This window comes from Polypterus senegalus, chromosome 3, assembly GCF_016835505.1.
Source record: "Polypterus senegalus isolate Bchr_013 chromosome 3, ASM1683550v1, whole genome shotgun sequence".
NCBI lineage: Eukaryota > Metazoa > Chordata > Cladistia > Polypteriformes > Polypteridae > Polypterus > Polypterus senegalus.
Genome location: NC_053156.1, coordinates 20,793,350 through 20,811,246, shown reverse-complemented (window position 1 = coordinate 20,811,246; position 17,897 = coordinate 20,793,350). Strand labels below are relative to the sequence as shown.

Genomic DNA, 17,897 nt, shown 5'->3' with positions numbered 1-17,897 from the left:
ATGTTCTACTAAATGACAAAATAAACTACGTGATTAAAGTGGAAAATTCGAGATTAAAGTTGACATTTCGTGCTTTTTCCCCACCGTGTGCCTTTTTTCTCTGTACCCTAATAAACTTTCATATGACACTCAGACAGTGGACTTACAACTCTTCTTTTCACGGCAACTTTGATATGTGACTTCTTTTTTATTTCCGGCATTGTGCGATTTTGTTAATGTGAGCTTTCAAGTTTCTCCAACACGCTATGTCACTCGATCAACTTCATTTTGTTGATTATACCACGGTTTATTTGAACAAATAGTATGTTTTTCCTTTGCCTCCACTTGGTATTCGCTGAAATTCTTATATTTTCCCGTGCTTTTCCCATTGTCTTTTCACAGAAGGCTGCGCTTAAGGGCGATTTATATTGATTTGCATATTCAAATAGGCGTAAATCTGGGAGGATTTGGGGCGTTACAAAATGCGCGTGCACGAGCGTTAGTTTTCACGCTGATCGGGATTTATGTAACGGAAGGACGTGGAAGTTGGAGTACGCACAGATTCCTGCATCTGGATTTTTCTGTGCGTAAGCACATTTCGGCTTTTGTGCTTACGCCATGTTATAGTGCGAGTTCTACGCACGGCGTTATACATGAGGCCCCTGGTGAAAAAACTTGTGGTATAATAAAGTTGACTGGCTCACTATAACAGAATTTATTATGAAACCATCAGTAGAAAAGAGTGAAACCCCCAGTTAATTAAATGTCAAAGAGAGCGATCCTTTATTGAGCTGTCACCTTTTTAAGAAGTGGCTCGCAAAAAATTGTAAAAAAGAATCAAGGTTGCATTATTAAAGAGGTTAAGAACCTTAGATTTAAGTGCACGTGCACTACTGACAATACAGTACTTGGTAGGGTAGGAATGCAACAACTCGTAGGTGTACAACATCAAGTGGCACAGTACAATGAAATGGTATAAGAGAACCAGGCTGTTTTCTGGTGTCTAATAGGTTCAGCGCCGCTGCTTTGCTGCATGGAGTTAGCGACCAGGAGACCCGATGAAAACGGAGATTCTGTAAATAAGTGTAAATTAAAAGAATTTACAGAAGTGTTTGCAAAGCTTGCTAGCATATTGATATTTACTGTAACTTTGTCATTATCTGCATTTTCTAGAGTTCTGGCATGTCACATTGTACACAGTATGATTTTGTGTAGCTATTATACGCGATCAAAACATTTTTTTTTTTTTTTGCTTATCATATAGATGAGACAGCAGACATTTTATATCATGTATGGCTGTCCATTATAATGGGTTATGAGGATATTGCTGAATTAATCTAAAAGTGATTTTTTTTTTATACTGGTTTCTTTGATGTATCAGGAGGGTGAGCTAAAAAAACTCTGATAAAAACTTGGGTTTGCTGACAAGATTATAAAAGTAATTTTAACTGTGGATGAGTTAAGCTAAAATGTTAATCTTAAATGTTATCTAAATGTTACATATTCCATTAATGACAGCCACACACAACACATGAATATGGACAAAATAGTAGAAGTATCTGCTAAAGTTCATGATAACAGAAGAATAATCTTACCTTAACTGTGTAATGTTCTGAAATAAAGGACTTCTGAAATTCTGTGAAGCACAGGGCAAGTGTGGCAACAGAAAATGATGTTCGTTCTGTACAATGATACAGCAATGCTGTTCCATAACATTGACATACTCTGACTTAAAAATCATACAGAATAAATGAAAGTTTTCTGCATAGCCTGTAAGCTACAGTGATGTACTATGATGTGAACTCTTGCTCCTAAAGTACAGCTGGTATTTCATACAACTAGATGGGAATTCCATTATTTTTTTTGTCTTTGTAAGATATCTTGTATTATTAAAATATAGTAAAGGGTATATAGTGTCATTTCTGATAATGACGTTATCAGAAATCATGGACAAATATTTTTTGCTAATGTCCTTGACAATGCATCCAAATTTCCAGTGAAATTGAAACATAGAAGAAAAGGTAGGTGCAAGTTCTGTGGACAATTGAAATGTAAAAACATCTGTCTTATAAAGTGCTCCTTCTCCTGTTTGTGACTGACTGCCCACCAAAAGGTCTTTGACCGTCACTGCATAGAATCCATGTATGACACTAATTTCCCAAAGAAATTGATCTTTTGGTCTTTTTCAAATAAATTGCATTGTGTTTGTCTTGTTACAAGCTCCAGATCTATTGTTTTCTGTCCAATTTGGTCCAGTATTTATCTTCATATCCTTCAAAAAATATTTGACCTACAGTATATCTAATGGTAACTGCCACAGAAATGGTTTAATCCGTTTTTGCAGTCTGCTCTGTTTATCTAGAGGACTAGGTTTATTGGTTTACAACATTTTTGCATGTTTAGTTTTTGAGATACATAATTTATTTAAATATTCATGTACAAATGCACAAAGGCACAAACAAATGCAAGCCTGCACTGAAACACATTCAAAGAATAATGTAAGTGAAGATAACTGACATCTTTTTTGCCCAACCAGAGCCCATGCTCTGATTTCCTGTGCTATCAGTAAGATGTAAATTACATGGAAGTACTGCATGGACCATACCATACTGTTTGTTTTTATTTTTGATTTTATCCTCCTCTGTACACACAACTGTTAGAACATTAGAACACTCTAGAGGAGAACAGGCCATTCAGCCCAATAAAGCTCGCCAGTCCTATCCACTTGTTTCCTCCAAGAAAACATCAAGTCGAGTTTTGAAAGTCCCTAACGTCTTACTGTCTACCACACTACTTGGTAGCTTATTCCAAGTGTCTATCGTTCTTTGTGTAAAGAAAAACTTCCTAATGTTTGTGCGAAATTTACCCTTCACAAGTTTCCAACTGTGTCCCTGTGTTCTTGATGAGCTCATTTTAAAATACCAGTCTCGATCCACTGTACTAATTCCCTTCATAATTTTAAACACTTCAATCATGTCACCTCTTAATCTTCTTTTGCTTAAACTGTAAAGGCTCAGCTCTTTTAATCTTTCCTCATAATTCAACACCTGTAGACCTGGAATCAGCCTTGTCGCTCTTCTCTGGACCTTCTCTAGTGCTGCTATGTCCTTTTTGTAGCCTGGAGACCAAAACTGCACACAGTACTGAAGATGAGGCCTCACCAGTGCATTATGAAGGTTGAGCAGAACCTCCTTGGACTTGTACTCCACAGATCGTTCTATATAATCTAACATTCATTCTGAACACTGTTGGGAAGTTGATAGCTTGGAGTCCACTATGACTCCTAAATCCTTCTCATAAGGTGTACTCTCGATTTTCCAACCGCCCATTGTGTATTCAAACCTAATATTTTTACTTCCTATGTGTAATACTTTACATTTACTGACATTAAATTTCATCTGCCACAAATCTGCCCAAGCCTGTATGCTATCCAAGTCCTTCTGTGATGATATAACGGATTCCAAATTATCTGCTAATCCACCTATCTTGGTATCATCTGCAAACTTAACCAGCTTGTTACTTATATTCCTATCTAAATCATTTATATATATTAAAAATAGCAGCGGCCCTAGCACTGACCCCTGTGGAACACCACTTTTAACATCGGCCAGTTCTGATGAGGTTCCTCGCACCATCACCCTCTGCTTCCTGTGTTTGAGCCAATTCTGCACCCATCTAAAAACATCACCCTGAACTCCCACTTCTTTTAACTTGATGCCCAACCTCTCATGTGGCACGTTATCAAATGCTTTCTGAAAGTCCAGATAAATAATATCATAAGCTCCACTTTGATCGTATCCTTTTGTTGCCTCCTCATAGAATTCCAACATGTTAGTAAAACACGACTTCCCTCTTCTGAACCCATGCTGACTGTTCAGAATAACTCCTGTCCTTGCCATGTGTTGCTCAATCTTGTCCTTAATAATTCCTTCCATTAATTTTTCTGTGATGCTTGTTAAGCTTACTGGCCTATAGTTGCTTGGATCTGCCCTGTCACCCTTTTTATATAATGGGATGATATTTGCCATTTTCCAGTCCTTTGGAATCTCTCCAGTGCACAGTGACTTCCTAAAAATATGTGTCAAGGGTTTATATATGTACTCACTAGCCTCCTTAAGAACACGAGGATAAATATTATCTGGGCCTGGTGATTTGTATGATTTCATCTTATTTAATCTGAGCAGCACTTCTACTTCTACAATTTCCAAATCCCTCAGTACCTCCTTAGTAGTTGTGTTTACCTCTGGGAGGTTATCCACTTGTTCACTTGTAAACACCTCAGAAAAATGTAAGTTTAGGGCATCTGCTATTTCATTGTCTGTATCTTTTAATTCCCCTTTACTATTCCTGATGAACTTGACCTCCTCCTATTGTAGTGGCTATGGTGATGTTGTTGCCTCAATGCATACCAGCTGAAATTTGAGTTTGGGGTAAAAAGTTATCTTCCCTGTACTTGTGCCAGATTCAGAAGCATTGCATCAATAGAAAGTTGGGATTGTTTTTAATTATATCATATGGACAAGTGGAAAATCATTTTACCATTCTAATCTAACCATCAATACCATTTTGAGTGAGAAGTACATTCTTACTGTACTTTCTTGTTTAATACTCAGTTGCCACCTTATCTTTGGCATACTAGTAGTTAAGGTAGCACCAGGATGCAACCAAATTTGAATGGATTGACCAGAAGAGGAGTCTTTAAACAGGTAAGTGATTGCAACCAGAAGGCTGTCATCAAAACCAATTTGTACTCGAGGACTTTAATTGAAAAGTCAGGAGCCATGAAATCTAATAAGTAAATAATGAAAGCAAGCACACAGAAGTTTTTTTTTTATTGTAATCCATTAAACACTAATAATTATGGTTCCATTACACCGATCTTTAAACTGTCACATGACATGATGCACGCTGCTTTCAGAGCTGCTCTCCGCGGCAAACACCAACGTGAGACAAAATAGCAGAATTCAATTAAGTAAATAATTAGTCATTTGAAAAATAATTGATAGCCTTTTGAATATTGGGGGGAAAAATGTTTTTCTTTTTAAGAATCATGATAGGGTAATGCTAAAGTGAAAGGCACATGTGTAAATTACATCTCTTTGTTAGATACTCTGAAATATACTGTAAAAGTTAGATGTTCTACAGTACAGTATATTATACTGTACTTTAAAATGGTCAGCCATCAGTTTCAAATTTTGGTGTTTTCTTATTAATTTGCAAGTTATGTATTCTTCTGAGAGCACACCCGTAAAGAATTATGATAGATAAAAATAATATCTAAAAACTGACATATTAACATTTTGAAGACTTCAGCCCTTCTTTTTCACCCCTACCACCCCAAAACAAAACCACCTATTTTTTTTTTTATTCCAGACCAGTGTTCATATAGCATTATTCTGTGGTTCATTGACTTGTTAAAACAATTTGCTTCTGAAATAATTAAGTATCTTTCAAAAGCCTAATGTGTGTATAAATAATGTCCTTGCTCATCAGTGACCAGTGCTTCCAAACATTCAGGACTCAAGTATCCAGCATTATGTACCATTTCTTCTCCTGAACCTCAATGGCAGATCTTAAGCCTAAATTGTACCCTAGGTAAGGGACACATAGGCCGTGTTAACCGTGTGACATTTGATGTTTAGTAAAGTGTAATGGGGAAGCCACTATTGTATTATTTTAAGAGGTGTCAAGGTGAACTATGGAAGAACTGCTGGCAGACAAATGTTTTTCTGATTTAGTGTGTTGCTTACTGTTAATTGCTACTATATGTTTTAGGAAATTAATTCTCTTGAATATCAGTACTTTATTGCTGTTTGTTTTTTTTTTTGCAATAGTTTTTGATCTATTTTAGAATCACAATTTTTGAATGTTCACTTTTCTCTCAATCAAAAAAGTCTCCAGTGAAGTGCTTTGAAGTTTTCATTTTCTTGTAACCTGAAATTTTTCACCTTGTCACAAATGGGTTAAGTCATTTTTGGTTTTGGGAAGGCAGTGTGGAGAAGTAAAAAGGGTGCAGTGCCTTATACGTCACTCACTGCAAATGTTCAGAAATGTTTACTATTAATCCCACCCAGCGACCCCCGCAAAATACCTTCATGGTTAAAGAAACGAGGGCGTGCGGTGCTTTAACAAAGCCCCTTCATTTTGCAGGCAAATGTTGCCTTTGGGTGCAAACAGATTACAGCACAGCATGATTATAGTACTTAGTCCTGCATAAAATTAGGAGCTATACCTTGGAAGAAAGGAGTGCCCATGTTTGCATAAAAAATGGCAGGGAATTATTTTTAAGCCATGATGCCTTATCTGCTGATGAGAGCAGATAATTGTGTATAAAATAATACAATGAAAGTGAAAATATTTGTTCCTTCTTATGTGTGTATTGAATTTTATTTTCTACTTAGGTAACAATATTGGATACAGGTGTCAGGGGAACCATTGCAGTGGGGTTAGTACCTCAATACTACAAATTGGACCACCAGCCCGGATGGCTTCCTAACTCTGTGGCATACCATGCTGATGATGGCAAGTAAGTTGCAAGGAACACTGTGGTCATTTTTTAAATACACTGTGTCAGTTTTCTGAGTTTTCTGCCCGAGATTGATGTGATTGTGATGGCTTTGACAAGTTATGTGGCATTCACCTGTATGGACTCTATACATTTTCACATTTATTACATAATGTTCATTCATACAAATGCTGACTACATTAAACAGATGGTAAAACTGAAACTCAATTTTCAGATTGATTGATATAAACAAAATGTGACAATAGTATTATTATTAAGTTTTGTAAACTTCTGGGGGTTCATGGTCATTTATACTTTAAGGCAGATACATTCACAGTTCTGATAAATTAAACCAATTGGCCACCCACCTGCCAAATAAAAAATGAAATTATTTTACCGTAGAAATACAAGTACCTCTGGTGTTTCTGGCAGTATTGTATAGCTATGGAAGCATGTGCCACAGCCAGATGCTGAAAAGAGAAACAAAATAGAGGTGGGTCAGTAACAATTGATAATTATGGCCTTGCATATATTTTAGTCCAAATGACAGACGAATTGATAAATACTAGGAAGGAATAATTGGCACTGAAATAGTGAGTCTTTAGACTGAGACTGATGAGGTATCTTTCATACAAGCAGATAGATCATTTCACAACTTTGGGGCCCTATAACTAAAAACGTGATGTCTCACTTTTGTTTTATTCATCCTTGGAATCCTTAATAGAGTAGCATTTTGGGTTTCATACATTGCACTTCAGGTAAATTCAGAAAAGTAGGTAGAAGCTAGACCAATTAAAGCTTTATGTGTTAGATGAAGGATTTCAAAATTATCCCAAAACTTCACTGGAAACCAATGTGAAGACTCAAGGACAAGAGTTATGTAGTTGTGTAATAATACCTGCAGCAGCTTATTTAATTTAATGAAACCTACAAACAGAACTGAGTAGCCTTTGTATAACACTGTCATGGACTATGAGCCCCAAAGCAATAAACCCCAATACATTCCAAAAGCACTTCCAGAAAGACCCACTAGAGGAGCTATACCACCTAACCCAATCTAGGTATAAGGGCAACACAGAATCCTTCTAAAAAATAACAAATTATTTCCACTAAAAGTATTTCAATCACTTTGAAACTCCATATATGACTGAGGCAAAATGGAATTGCTTTAAATACAAAGCCATCCGAGCAAATAACACCGAATCCACATTCATATTGAAAAGTAACAGAGCAGAAGGTCAAATCTGTAAATAACAAAAAGTACAAGAAAGCAATAAAGTTTTATGATGCTGTATACTTTTCGATACCACAGCAAAAACAGAAATCTTATTCAATGATGTTTTTATTAATGAACTTACATTATTGAAGTGAACAATATTATATCTTTTTGTACATTATGAAATATATATAAACTAACAGCAAAAGCTGCTATATTCATCAAGTAGTTAGCCATTATTTAAGTAAGCAAGTATCTGCATTCACAAATATCAAGATACAGCACAGTGCAATGAACTTTAATGTGTGGCAGAGATAGAAATTCCCCCACCATTGTAACAACACATAGAGGTATATAATCTGGTGGGGATTACAGCACAAGGTTTATAAATAGTGATATTATCATAAACTACCTGGTGTATCTTAGCACGTGCATATTCTCAATTTATTGTAACATTTTATTTCCAGTAACTGAAAAATGATGCTTGAAATCTATTCAAAATCTAAAAATGCAAGCATTATAATATTTGTACTATTAGTGAATTCCAAGATAATTCAGGATATTTCCATGTAAACAAACTCTTTAAAGCTAGTTTTGTAACAGCATGCTTTTAAAATCTGGTTTGTCAGTGAATCATTTGGTATGGTAAGATTTTATACTTGCATCATTACTTTGTTAAAAATATTACTAAAATTTCTAAACTTTCAGAAACTTGTGGTGCTTTAATTTTCCAGATGTATCCCTCTTTTTCACATTTGCCTCAATTTTAAAGGTTCGAAATCAAAATTGTCAATTTTACATGAACCGTCAACCCACCCCCAGCACTCCTGTTGAACAGCCTTTGTTTTGATGTACAGTATTACCGATACTGCAGAAACACTGGTACTGTACTGACGCTTGGAACTTTGGTTCTGAATATGTACTAAAATATCAGTTGCTGTGACTTTTGTACTTCCAGGCACGTTTGAAATGTCCCGACAGTAACAGTGGGGGGACCCTCCGGATTTATAGGACGGATGGCAGTTCTTGGCAGTGATTGGCCCTGCCTTTTGGAGGTTTACCCACAAAACATATGAGACATAACATAGGCAGCTTGCATATATCAACAAAAACAAAGAATGCACATAATATAAATCAAAGAATCAAAAATGAACAAGACATAAAATGTGAACCTAAACCCCAGCCGTGGGAGGAATCCTGCCTGAAATAAGACAAACAAATTGCAGTAGTCAGTTCTTCTAGAACTAAATACACGAATTACCTTCTTATGATACCAGATATTTTGCAGTTATTGCAGTACTTTATGAGGAAACCATGATGTTTCGATAAAGATGATGATGGGATTGTTATGGGCTAGACTTCATCTCTGTTCATGCCGTTTCTGACTTCCTTCTCATGCAGCCTTTGTGAAATAACGTAAAACTTTGTAAAACAATGCTAACAGCATACATTTAAGAGGTGGCCCAAATATTATACAATGAGAATCTTAATGCATTGTGAGACTTTTGTAGCAGGTCTATTTGATTTAATACCACAGGGTGCGCTCAATACAAAAGAGTATCACTTCCACAATTCATTCCTGACCAAGTGCTATCATTGTAGTTCTAAATAAATAATAAAATAAGCCATGAGGTACACTATTCCTTATGCATTGTGCAATTGTACACCCTCTTGTACTCTACTGCCGGACATTCAAGATTAATTAACATCAACTTGGGCACAGATGTTTGTGTTGTTTCTGTTATTCAAGTTCAGATTTGTGTTTCTTGGTCACAGAATACAAGGAAATTCTTACTTGCTTTTTGACCAGCATACAATACATTGACCAGCATGACTTATAAACCTTCTCCTGTTCTCATTTACACTGGGCCAATTTGCATTCACTAAGAAAGTAGAAAGAAACCGGGGACCCTAGAGTTGCTGATGTAAATGTGAGGGTCAAAGGCAAATTGGACAGGGGATCTAGACTTTTATGCAAGTGCTGTTTGTGTTTGAGTGTATTGGTAATTGTCTCATATGGGCAGCACCCTAACTGCAAAACAATCCTAGTCTACTTTAGGATGCCACAACCACTGCCTTATAACCACACAAGCCTAAGGGAAAGGCTTTCATTTAGTTAACTCTTTGAGCTTTTGAATGGAAGTCTGTATCTTTGGACAGGCACAGAGCACTTAGCATTATTACTTATGCAGTGCATTTCCAGCTTACAACTCATTTTTTAACAGCTGTCTGTTAACATCAAAAAAAGAAATGAAAGCAAAGGATGGTTTATCTGGAAAGATAGTAACACACAACAGCTATGGTATCAGAGAATGGAAACATGTTGCATATTGATTAACACATCAGTTAGAATTTCACTGTACGTGATACAATAGTGACCCAATGAACCTTTTTTCTCGACAAACCACATGGGGAACATATGTAATTTTTGGGCTGACTATTGCTGAGTCAAGTTTTTTTGAGAAGTTAATCTTTTCCGTCATTGTATGCATCACACATATTTGAGATTTTGTGTTTTGGTGGGGGTTACTCATGTTGGAATCAAAGTTGAGCTAACCACATTTGAAAAATCCGGGAGCTATGTGTTAGAGACGACAGCTGAAACTGTACAAAACAATAACAAATTGATGTTCCTCGAGTGTACTATGTTCATTTCACACATTGCCTTCTGTGATACCTATAAGAGGTGGAGCAGAACATTGTGATTAGCAGTTCATATAGTTTTCCTGCTTGCTTTCCTTTAGGTTGTACAATGGGAATGGAGTTGGGCAACAATTTGGGACAAAGTGTAATTCTGGAGATCGAATTGGATGTGGCATACACCCAGAATCTTTTGAGGCAGGACTAACATCAGTGTTTTTTACCAAGAACGGAAAGGAGGTGAGTGTGTGAAAAATTTAAACTGATACTACTTAACCCTCCTCAATTCGCCATATCATCTGCCCCAGCCTTTGTTCAATATTGAAATTATTGGTATACTTCACAACAAATTAGAAATGGTTTGTCAAAATACCAATCACTATTGAAGTGTTCTCTATAAAGAAGTGTTGTTAATAGTAGACTAACCTTGAAGTACAGGTTTCCAGTCCTTTATCTGAAATTCTTGGAGCCAAATATGTATGGGAGTTCAGATTTTTTTTTTTTGTATTATTCCAGAATGGTAGCAACGAACTTTGAGATTATTCATAATGAGTGCGATAAATCCATCTATTATCCAACCCGCTATATCCTAACTACAGGGTCACTGGGGTCTGCTGGAGCCAATCCCAGCCAACACAGGGCGCAAGGCAGGAAACAAACCCCAGGCATGGTGCCAGCCCACTGCAGGGCACACACACACACCCACTAGGGACAATTTAGAATCGCCAATGCACCTAACCTGCATGTCTTTGGACTGTGGGAGGAAACCCACGCAGACACGGGAGAACGTGCAAACTCCACGCAGGGAGAACCCGGGAAGCGAACCCGAGCCTCCTAACTGCGAGGCAGCAGCAGTGTAATAGACATTCAATAAGACATTTTTTTTTTTTTAACTTTTCTTTATAAATACACTTCACAAGTAAAATCTGTAACATGCATCTTGCAGGCTTGAGAATCGAGTTCAGTTCAGTGCTTCACAGACACAGAGATCAAGCTTCTGCAGTAACTGTACTTTCTGTGATGTTTATAATGAGTGATGCTTTCTTTTTTTCCTCTTCTTTACTGCCTTCTTTAGGTTATCTGTGGCTTTTTGACATTTTATATGTAAACTTTAATGTCAAAACCATTCAACAAATATCTTAAAGCCAAAGAAGCGTTATAGAACTCGCAGCAGTCTTGAGACTCAGCCGTTCATGTGAGTAGTAAGATAACACTCACAATTCCCTCCCCAGCACTCATAGGAAGTATTAGTTGATTAGCATTCTCAGAACAGCCGACACATGTATAATGTCACATTTGGTTAGTGTAGGGCAGTAAAGCACAAAAAATGTTGGAGGCTGAGCGAGAAAGAGCCAGGGAGCAGTCCACTTGCAGGGCTTAGAGACCGTCTGTTTGTGCACAGGCACAGGAGTTCTTCTGTTGCTCTTGCTGTAAAGAAATTACTTCTGAGAACCTTTGTATTCCAGTCACCAGATGTTTGCAGCTGACTTCAGTGTAAACTGAGATTGGATCATGGTGTGATTTCATGACAATAAAAAATACTTGCTATTCTGACATTTGTGATTAGGTTTTTCTTTATCAGCATGGATATTCTGTTAATCCAGTGATTTTAATGTCCAGTGTTTAAAATGTGCTGTAAGTATTAGGTAATTCTTTATATGTTCATTTCTTACTCTCAAAGACTCCACATAGAGGACAATGCCATGCAGAGCTTTACGGCTTTTCAAATTTTGAAATTATGAATGAATGTAGACTTGTACAGACAGAATTATTATGAAACAGCAGAAACAGTTGCTCCACCAATAATATTATAATTGTTTATAAATAAAAAATACAATTGTTTTAAAATAAAAGTACAATTTCATGAACATTGCTGAATCTTTTGTAACACTTGCCTTTATATATAGCTTTGGAAATCTTAGTGTTAAAGAAAACCTGTGCCAATATAATGATTAAAATTAGTACAAAAATTGTTGGTCAGCATTAATCTTTTCTCACTACCAAAGTTTATTATAGTTGGCTTTGTAAGAAGGCCAACACTTTAAAAAATGTTTTTTTCAGGCCTATAGTATATATTTTTAAAACTTAACAGTAATAGATTTAATAATTCATTTATATACAGTTTATTGGCATCTAGAACTCTAAAACTCAAATTAGTTATAGGACCCCGATAAATACTAAATAGTAATAGCATGACAAAGTAATTTGTTTCCCTTAACAGAAGAAATTCCATTAATATAGTGAGATTATTGAAATGTATACTTTTTCTCTCTTAATTTATACTAATTTTTCCTTGAAACAAGGATGTATGCCTTTATATCTGTTCATGGACCAGTTTTCCTGTAAAGGATTATAAATTATGTTTGCCGTAATATATTCTGTCTACCTCCTGGAATTTCTTTTTTCAGTTATCCTAGTTGTAGCAATTCAGAGGTTGAAATTGAATATGAAATTCTTTTTCAACCCCTTTTTGGAGAATATGGTATGAAGTAGAGATGAAAAGATGTGATGGGCATTTAACCAAGGCTGTTTAACTGAACCAGAATTCAGAAAGTCTAAATAAAGAATATAACTCAGGGGGTATAGATTTAGACTACAAGAGGCTGTTTAAGGCAGCCAAGTTGATGATTATATCGCTTTAAAGTTTGCTTCATCTGGCACAGCATAACACAAATGGGGTAATTGGCTTCAGCATACTGGGAAGGCAGCAGATGATTCTCCCACAGTGTTGGAAAACATTGTGCAGCAAAAGGGCTAGAATCCTGAACAAGTATTTAGTGTTGCCAGGATCTTTTTTTTTTTTTTTAATGTCTCATACATTCTTGTGTCACTGACTATAATGTAAAAATTTATATTTTAATATCTTCTTTATGTAACTTAGCTTATTATTCATTTACATTCTTTTTGTGTATTGTTATGTGTTTTGGAGTCAAAGATATGAATAAGATCCTGAGGTGAACCTTTTTATCTACGGTGGACAGATTAACCTTTTAAAAAACAAAACAAGAAAATGTTTGCATGGCATAACATTCAACTGCCTTCAGAGACTTGGTTAGCGAATTTCGATGCTGGAGCATTTTTAAATTTTCTAGTCTCTCTATCAAAGAGTTGTTCTTAACTCAAGAATTAATTGGAGCTAATTGGAGTTTAAATTTCTTGAAACCTTTTTTCCCCCCAATGTAAATAACAGTTAAAATGTGTGTTGAAGCTTGTCTGCATCTGCACATTATCAATAATAGATAAATGTCGTGCTTTGCCAGTATAGTGTCAAAAATATTAGGTGATTATCTTTAGATAATATGGCCATGTTGTTGTTCTTATTGTAGTGCAAATATCAAGTATATGTTAAGTCCCTTTAGAGTAAGTATCACCAAGCCATCTTTCATATATTACTATATAAGTTAAGTAAGTTGCTTGGATTTTTTTCTTTTTTACTTTTATGGATGTGAACAAAATGTCACTTATCCACTTCAATGTAAGGCAGCAGAAGTGAGCTGCTGTGATTTACTGAAGTGTGCACAAGGTTCTGTGCAGCCATAAAGACAAGCGGGGATAGAATGCAGATGGAATTCAGACTGTTAGCCTATAATGAGACCTATTGGTGCTTGCTGGCACAGTATTTACTTTGACAGTGATAAATAAACACTGTTATTAGTGAATTGAAGTAATAATTACACATATAATGCCAAACCTTTTGTGTTTGGTAATATTTGGTCATCCACTCCATGTAGCCCTACCCCATCCTGTATCATGCAGTGAGTCATACTTGCTTCCTTGAACACAACTGCTGGTGTTTCCCTGTGTTGCCGTAAGGAGTGGCTGTTGAACAAGCAGAAGAAAAAAAAAAGTTGAAGTAACCACTCTCGAGGTAAAATTGAAACAGTAAACTAATTCATTGTTGATGTCTCTCAGAATGTTCCTCTGTTTTAAATAGAAATGTTTGCAAATTCACCCATGCTTTCCAACAGGAGATTTTAAAGTTTCAAAAATGTATTTGAGATATTTCAACAGAAATGGAACTTTCCCAGCAAACGTCCTTGAAAAATAAGTGTGCCACATTTCAACAAAATCAGTGCACTGGGAATCAAGTTGTTTCATGTGTACAGGTGGATGTACATACAGATGGACATGCATTGTTACTGCAGTAGATGCTTTTTGCATTATATGAGAAAGCACCTAGAAATGACTAAAAGTACCCTAAATTCAAAAGCATTAATAAAAAATACATTTTTTTTCTTCACCTAGAATAATATTGTTTAAGCACATGATATGGGTGATATTAATGAAAAAGCTCAGCTGAGCCCAGTAGTAAACCAGTCTGTGTTTTTTCACAACATGCACAATATATAACACAAGTGTGTAATTCCAAGTGAATAATTCTGAATTAATCCTGCACATTATTATAAAAGGAAATATGAAAAGAAGGTGGAGTTCTACGTCTGAGGTGGTCTCATTATTTTCATATATGGTTTGTTGACTTGGCTATAGTGGATAAGGACAATCACATGTCAACTGTGGTTCAAGCTGAAAAACATAGATCAGTGTCTGCTGTAAATTGCTACTTTTTAAGATCTGTGGAATGTTCACAGATATAACAATGTGTATTAGTTATGGTGTCTTTCATATCGGTCAGCTTTTCTTTTGGAATAGCCATTTAACGTCTTTGTCTGGAAAAGTGCATTTATTACCAGGAATCTGTTACTAAACTCTTCTGCATTATGTTCTCTCTATGAATCTGTTTCAATATCGCAGGTCGGATCCATAGCTATCTTGGTTTCTCCAGAGGGACTGTTTCCTGCTGTAGGGATGCACTCGCTTGGAGAGGAGGTCCGCATTGACCTGCATGCTGAATGGGGTGCTGATGAGGATGACAGTGTGATGATGGTAGACAGCCATGAGGAAGAGTGGGGTCGTCTTCATGACGTCAAAGTAATTGGCACGGTAGGAGCAGCTTTTCTTTTCATCTTATCATATCATGTAGGAGGAGATCAAGCCTTGATGAGTAATGGATGGAAAAGCCTGAAGGTGCTGTTCACAAACCTTTCATGTGACTTGTAATTAATTTGCTGCCCACCATTATTTCTTAAGTCTAGGTCCATTTTTTTTTTTTTGGTGATTAATGGAAATACTGCTTTATGCTGTTATGAGTACTCTCCACTACCTTCAGCTCATTACTACTGACAACAATGTTTAGGAAAGAATGAAAAAAATGGACTGTTTTACCTTTCAGAATATAAATGGAAAAGTAGATGGAACAGTGATGCTTTTATTGAAATACACTGAGACCACAGTCTAAGCACTAACTTGCCTGCGGCGAAGTTATTTTAGAGGTGCTGTTTAGATCCAAATGTCTTTCTGAGTGCTGAATATGATCCCGACTTCTAATCTTGTCATCGGCTTTCTCCTGGCATTGGACCAAACACAACTTTTCTTTGTTTTATTATTTTTTTTTGCATTGTTAGCAGTTCTTGGGAGCCTGAGCTGTTATTTATATCAGCACTCCTAAGTTTGTCCTTAATTAAAGCATAGGTTTCCAGAGAACAAATTGTCTTTGCAGGCTTTGGTTTGGATTATGAACACTGAAATCTTGGCTACTTGAGAGAGCTGAGGTAAAACCAAGATGAGAGACAGTGAACCTGACATCTTAAGGCGTAGGGTATGAAATACTTTTTTAGGTAATCTCAGTTCCACTGGATATTCAGAGTTTCAGTTTTGGTGCAAGAAAAACCTCAAAAATAAAGAGCGATGGACATGTGGCATGTTCTTTCATTCTAAAAGATATATGATGTTTAGTGTGCTTTGATGAGGATGTTACCTGTCTTGTTATCCCCTTATTGTAATTATTTGCTGATATGCCTTTTGTCTAAGAAGTAGTCGTTCTGTATTGTATCACATATCTTGGCACTAAAAAGTGGTGTAATTTATGCAAGGCTTTCACAATGATTATTTCTAATCCAAGATTTTGCTCAGTGTCAGTAGGCTTGTATGGTTTTACAATGCTAATAACTGTATCGAGTTTTTATTCAGATTGACTGATTCATTTTTCAGTTGAGATGTTCATAAACTTGCATCCTACCGATTGGTCTCGACTTACAGCAAATCCGGATTTATATCTGATTCAAAGAAGCATATAAAACCCATGCATTTTTCTTTCCAACTGAATTTCAAATCATTTCATCTAGAAACTTCAATTCTTTCTTTTGAACAAAGCAAATTAGTTTTGATGCAAGTGAATATGTAGTGGCCAGCACTTCCCACCCTTTAGTGCTTTTTCATATATGTATCACTGATGTAACTGGCAGCAAGCATAATAAACTTTATCACAGGTAAGTAGGTGTTTTTATTCACTACTGTGAGAGTGTATAATCCCTTAGCAAACATAGCAAATCTCTGCTGAAGGATCAGTCGTGTCAATTAGTGGTGAACTTTTCCAATTCTGAGGTACTGTGACAATAATTAAAAATTCAAAAATGTTTTAGCATAAGGTTGACATACTGCACATATCCATGGGTCATTTTATAATTTAAAATAAAAAATATTGCTTTGGTGTAGTTTTTATTAAGTTTGAAACATTTTTCCATAAAGTAAACAATAAAACATGTTTTTGCCATTTTGTTTGTTAACTGACATTTTCAGTGCAAGTTCTAATTTACATACAAAATTGGGATATGAACATTAGCAGGGACAAAATTAGTTCATAGCCTGAAGCAGTCTGTGCACACAAAGAGGCAGGCATAACTCCAAAAACTGGTGAAATATGGAGTAGAGATTAACAAAATGTAAATATCCAAGAAAAACACAATGATGACATTTTTGACCCCTTTCTAGAAATACACAAAAACAGCTCTTAATATTGTAGGTATGGTACAAACCTCAATAAATATTTGGCATGTAAAGTATGGCAAATCTTTCAGTATACTGAGACTGCTGGCATCATAAGATTGCTGGTGCCAGAGTCGCACAGTAAGATGAATGCAAGGGCTAAACATTGATCCTTCTGGTATAAAGACTTCTGCCATAACCTCCACACCATACTTCCTGCAGTAGTGGAGAAAATTTTAATGAAGAGAGTGTTTCTACAAACCACAATGTTGCTGCTTCAAAATCCATCATACAGAACTCCTTGATAAGGGTTTTAACCTTTGTGGGGGAAATTCTATTCCAGCCTAACTCAACCAATATTTAACATCCTTTAATTTGCTAAAACTGCTCGCCAACCCCCGTTTTGTTTTGTTTTTTTTCCTTTGAATTGTTTTATTTCATTAGTTTCACTTTTATTTCAGAACTTCTGTAAAAACAATATCTGGAATCTTTCGAGTCCCAATATGCTGAATCTTTTAAATGAGGTCAGTGAGACATGTGTTTAATGACTTTGTACCATAATTCAGGATAGGTTTCTCTGTTTGGAATTTCAGCACAGACAAAACGATCTTCATCATCAGCAGTTAATAATTTTTTTTTACAAAGTAACCAATAATCAAGGAAACCAAAAATCTGCTCCTTACCTTTTATCACTGTTCCATCAAGAGTGTGCTCACATACGGGACTGTGTGTGTG

General features: G+C 36.0%; 1 protein-coding gene across 3 annotated transcripts in view; it reads left to right on the top strand.

Annotated features, from left to right (window-relative positions):
- Positions 1 to 17,897, top strand: part of spryd3 (SPRY domain containing 3) — a 154,932-nt gene that overhangs the window by 55,105 nt on the left and 81,930 nt on the right. For all 3 annotated transcript variants that reach the window (XM_039746762.1, XM_039746761.1, XM_039746763.1), the window contains exons 4-6: positions 6,381 to 6,505; positions 10,445 to 10,580; positions 15,093 to 15,281. In XM_039746762.1, coding sequence (XP_039602696.1) covers positions 6,381 to 6,505; positions 10,445 to 10,580; positions 15,093 to 15,281 — 450 coding nt within the window. The remainder of the gene's footprint in view (positions 1 to 6,380; positions 6,506 to 10,444; positions 10,581 to 15,092; positions 15,282 to 17,897) is intronic.